Source organism: Cydia pomonella, chromosome 16 (genome assembly GCF_033807575.1).
Source record: "Cydia pomonella isolate Wapato2018A chromosome 16, ilCydPomo1, whole genome shotgun sequence".
In the NCBI taxonomy this organism is placed as follows: Eukaryota; Metazoa; Arthropoda; class Insecta; order Lepidoptera; family Tortricidae; genus Cydia; species Cydia pomonella.
In genome coordinates, this window is record NC_084718.1 from 2,119,996 (window position 1) to 2,125,081 (window position 5,086).

Below are 5,086 nucleotides of genomic sequence, written 5' to 3' on the forward strand. Positions count from 1 at the left end.
TCGGGAAGGTAACGTACTTTCTATGCATCTCGCTCGTACTCGCATAAGTGCGAGCGAGATGTATAGAAAGCAAATTACGTTCTCGATAGCGTATGTCAGTTTTGACACTGTCAGTGACTCATGCGGGCACTGGTATAATAATAATAGTCTAACTACTTACTCGCAAACGTACGAAAATAAAGTGTTTCTTTTTTCGTTTGGCTTTTATCTTATTTTTGCGCTTTAATTAAACCAATTTTAGTCATAAACGAATCCTAGATGAGGTAGTTCGTCTTTTCCGACATCATTTCATAATTATGAATTTATGACAAACTTAATACATACATACATACATATAATCACGCCTATTTCCCGAAGGGGTAGGCAGAGACCACGGATTTGCTACGATCCTGACATACCTCTTTCGCTTCCTTCACTTTCATGACATTCCTCATACACGCTCGTCGGTTTAGGGTGCTCTTGACCTGGCCTTTCTTCAGGATTTCCCCGATTTGATCAGAGAAAGTCCGCCGAGGTCTACCCCTTAATAATTTCATATATATCTATGCTTCACTGACGAATCATCTTGTAGTTTCGTTAAAAGTAGTTCATTGACCTGAGTCCCATCTATTCAACTCACGCCATCTATAGTTTGGCAAATGGCAAGCCATTTCCATTCCGTCAGTAGAAAGGGGGCAAACTTAAAAAAATTAAGCGCTAAAGGTTGTCTTCCCATAGAAAATTTTAATTTCGCGCCTTTTTCTACTGACAAAGTGGGTACGCCAAACACCTAAAGCCTGACCAGTAATATACACGCGCCATATTGCGGAATTTATACTAAACTGAACTGTCACCCTATACATGAGAATAACAGCGCCCTCTTGACAATGATCATATATTTCTGGTCAGGCTTTACTTACAACACCTGTACTTCTAGATTAGCTTGGCCATCCTGCTGTATTCCGCGTCCTTGGTGCTCGGTCACGGCATGGTGTTGAACCCGCCAGGCCGCGCAACCGCTTGGCGCTATGGGTTCAAAACTCCACGCAACTATGATGACAATGCCCTGAATTGTGGAGGGGTAGGGACACAGTGGCTCCGCAATGGGGGCAAGTGAGTACCTTGATTTTAGTTCCGATAATTAATTTGCCTCTTAGCTTAAAATTTGAAATTTCAATTTCAATAGTGATTTTACTAAACCAAAACCGTTTATACAAACTTTTATTTAACTTGCAATGTTTGTTGGTAATGTGTTCGGTACAAATCTTACAAGCTAAATTAGACCCACTTTTGCCATTATTCGATTGACCTGAAACTACATACATTTGCAAGTCGTGACAATGCAATATTATACTGCTTTCAAGCTGATCGGATGATGGATACAGGTGGCCATAGGTAGGTGATAAAACTACGTAACCTAATTGTGATTTGGGTTCATTAGAATTGTTTCAATGAGTATTAGTTGCCTGTTGAAAGAAAAGTAGTCAGCGACAATGGCGGATTTGCCCTAAGGCCCAGTAGGTCCAGGCATAGAGCGGCAAGATATTAGGGGTGAGCAAGGCGGCAGTCTATATGATGGGTGCTGAGAAAGGGGCGGCTAGTAATAGTTACTACAGGCACAGAATAAATAATAGAACTACCGCACAGAAATGACACTTCCTACAAAACCGAAGTTTAACAGCGATTCAGGGACGAATCATGCTGTCCCTTTCTAACGTATGGCGCTATCCCTTTCGGCTATTTAGGGTTGTCAAAATTCAAGTCATTATCTTATCTGTGGTCGTGCACGCATAGGGACGTCAAGTTGTGCCAACCTTAATAATTGCTCGGAGCAATGCTGAGCCGGACGGAGCCGAGAATGCCCGAAAGGAGGAGTGTCACCCCACTGCTACAGGGCCTGGGGCCTACGGCGGCCAAAAATGCAAATAGTGCAAATTCGCCACTGGTCAGCGATAAGTTTGTATCAAAAAGGAAATTTTTGACAATCTTTCCTTTTTTTTATACTATGTCGGTGGCAAACAAGCATACGGCCCGCCTGATAAATAAAAAAAAAAAAATAAAATAAATAAATAAATATTATAGGACATTATTACACAAATTGACTAAGTCCCACAGTTAGCTCAATAAGGCTTGTGTTGAGGGTACTTAGACAACGATATATATAATATATAAATATTTATAAATACTTAAATACATAGAAAACACCCATGACTCAGGAACAAATATCCATGCTCATCACATGAATAAATGATGATGGTATGGTGGTTCCTGTTTTTGATCGCCGCGACAGAAATTCGACCGAGCAACAACTAAATAAGTTACGTGTCAACACAAAGTGTAAGTGTACACAGTAAAAATTCCAACTTATTTCAGATGCGGACTCTGCGGCGACCCATACAACGAGCCAACCCCTCGCCGTTACGAGTACAAGGGCAGAGACTATCGCGGCGTCATCGTCGCCAAATACCTCCCCGGCTCCACCATACAAACCACAACCAGACTCACCGCTTACCACAAAGGCTTTTGGGAGTTCCGACTGTGTACTGACCACACGAACAACACCCAAGAATGTTTCGACAAGCTTCTAGAACTAGAGAGCGGTGGAACTAAATATTACCCTATGAAAGGTAGCACTACGTACTTCGTGAACTACACGGTTCCTGCTCTGACGTGTGAGCATTGCGTGTTGCAGTGGAGATACGTAGCCGGGAATAATTGGGGGCGGTGCGCTGATGGGAGTGGGAGACTGGGGTGTGGGCCGCAGGAAGAGTTCAGGGGGTGCTCTGATGTAGCTATCTTGCCTTAAGGCGAAGGGTAGGGCAAGCTCTTTCTTTCACTTAATTTTTTTTTTTTTTGTATTTTTTTTTTTTTTTTACGAAAGAAAAAATTCTACATCAAGTTCTGCGTATATCCAATATATACAAGCAAAAAATGAAATGAAATGCTATAGAGCCAAAACTAACGAATAAAACTTGCACAAGGTTTGTATGAAGAATGCTGCCCTTAACCTTTTGAACGCCAGACGACAAAGGAACATGCCGTGCCCCGGACGCTGGCTATCACGATTATTTAAGCGAAATTGAACTTTACAGAGTCCCGCGTTAGTCGCTATTGCATTGGCGAAACTGTCGGCTGTAGCCGTCGTTGGCGTCCTTGGCAAGTCATTCAGATGTCGGCCATAGCCGACGGTGGCGGTCAAAGGGTTAAGATGCTGTGCACCGTGCACCCGCCTGCTGAAGTCGGCGAAGGGAATTATTTGCAATTTATATTTAACTCCATTTTAATGTTTTGTACTTAATTTATTTTAAAATTATCTATTAAGAGGGAGGCATACCCACGTGATCGTACACAAAAAAAGAAAACGTTTTTACACTTATAAATTTTTTCCCGATTTTCCGTTCTCCATGATTTTTTAGCATGTTATTACACTCAAGTGTAAAAATATGTGTGTACACATCTTACTCAAAAATATGTCCCATAGCATCTTATTCCAGTGTAATAAGAGCGTAGTACCATATTTACGAGACGATTTATTCGATACATATTTTTGCACTTCTTCTTCTTCCTCGCGTTGTCCCGGCATTTTGCCACGGCTCATGGGAGCCTGGGGTCCGCTTGACAATTAATCCCAAGATTTGGCGTAGGCACTAATTTTTACGAAAGCGACTGCCATTTGCCCTTCCAACCCAGAGGGTAAACTAGGCCTTGTTGGGATTAGTCCGGTTTCCTCACGATGTTTCCTTCACCGAAAAGCGGCTGGTAAATATCAAATGATATTTCGTACATAAGTTCCGAAAAACTCATTGGTACGAGCCGGGGTTTGAACCCGCGACCTCCGGATTGCAAGTCGCACGCTCTTACCGCTAGGCCACCAGCGCTTTTATTTTTTCACTTGACTGTACAATTAAGTCTAGGTTTATAGGTTTTTTTTTCACGTCGATTTGATTTTGATGTCGATCGCTTCAGCAAAATATATTCAAGGTTTACGGGTTTCGCTATTTTTTAAATAAAAAAAATGTTTTACAAACTTTGAAAAAAGGAAAATCTGTAAACCTAGTTTTCATTGGGTCAATAACATATTAAAACATAATATGGAAAAACGTTTTCTCATTTTGTATTGACGATCACGCGCTATTTCCCTCTTAATAAAGCTTTTGATCTTGAAATACAAAGTAGATCAGTAATAATATAATAATAATACTAAAGCCATTTATTCCATATTTCTCATATAGATATACAGTACCTGGGCGACCGAGCTTTGCTCGGTTATAACTATTTATTGTAATATGGTGGTCTATAGGTGATAATCTTAACAACATTTTTTTACTAAATTAAACTTGTCTAAAACAATAAAAATTAAAAAAAAATATATAAACTTGAACATATAAAAAAAAAAGTTAGTCACCGGGCGAAATTCGAACCCGTAACACTCGTTTAGCAGTCCGCGTCTTAACCCGCTGGACCAGACGGACAGTGGCCGGCAACACGAAATTAGCGACCATATTCTGCGTCGAAAGAAAAACGCATGAAAACTCGAAAACACGCGTTTTCCCAAACATAAGACTAATCTAGATAGATTGCATACCCCCAAAAACCCCCATATACCAAATTTCAGTGAAATCGTTAGAGCCATTTCCGAGATCACAGAAATATATATATATATATATACAAGAATTGCTCGTTTAAAGGTATAAGATTTAAATTTTTAGTAGGTTGTAGTAGAAAGAAAAAAGTACATAAATGATTTTCTTAGACTTACTCCTAATGAACCCTGCTAATTAATGAATTTACCCTTCTGGGTAAAGGCCTCCTCCATCCTCTCCCATGCCTCCCTGTCCTTGCCCAGCTTAATCCAGTCGGCTCCTGTCACTTGTGTGTTATCATCAGCCCACCGCCTTATTGGTCGACCAACATTTCTTTTTCCCATTGGTCCCTTCCAACGCGTGGTTTCTATGGTCCATCTTCTGTCTTTGAATCGTGAGTTATGTCCAGCTCATATCTCACGATTCAAAGACAGAAGATGGACCATAGAGTAGATCAGTATCACATTATATTATTGGAATTGGCCTGTAGTCTAAGATTTCAAATATTCAATAATTAAAACAAA

At 40.5% G+C, this 5,086-nt stretch overlaps 1 protein-coding gene across 1 annotated transcript; it reads left to right on the forward strand.

The window, feature by feature from the left end:
- The first annotated feature begins 384 nt into the window (after positions 1–384).
- Positions 385–3,201, forward strand: LOC133526217 (uncharacterized). Its single transcript, XM_061862744.1, has 2 exons — positions 385–1,092; positions 2,353–3,201. The coding sequence occupies exons 1-2, from the start codon at positions 968–970 to the stop codon at positions 2,783–2,785; spliced, it is 558 nt and encodes a 185-aa protein (XP_061718728.1). The 5' UTR covers positions 385–967; the 3' UTR covers positions 2,786–3,201.
- Positions 3,202–5,086: the final 1,885 nt, after the last annotated feature.

Coding starts and splice junctions, on each gene's coding strand:
- LOC133526217 (XM_061862744.1), top strand. CDS start 968: ATGGTGTTGAACCCGCCAGGCCGCGCAACCGCTTGGCGCTATGGGTTC. Junction 1,093..2,352: donor TGGCTCCGCAATGGGGGCAA/GTGAGTACCTTG, acceptor AACTTATTTCAG/ATGCGGACTCTGCGGCGACC.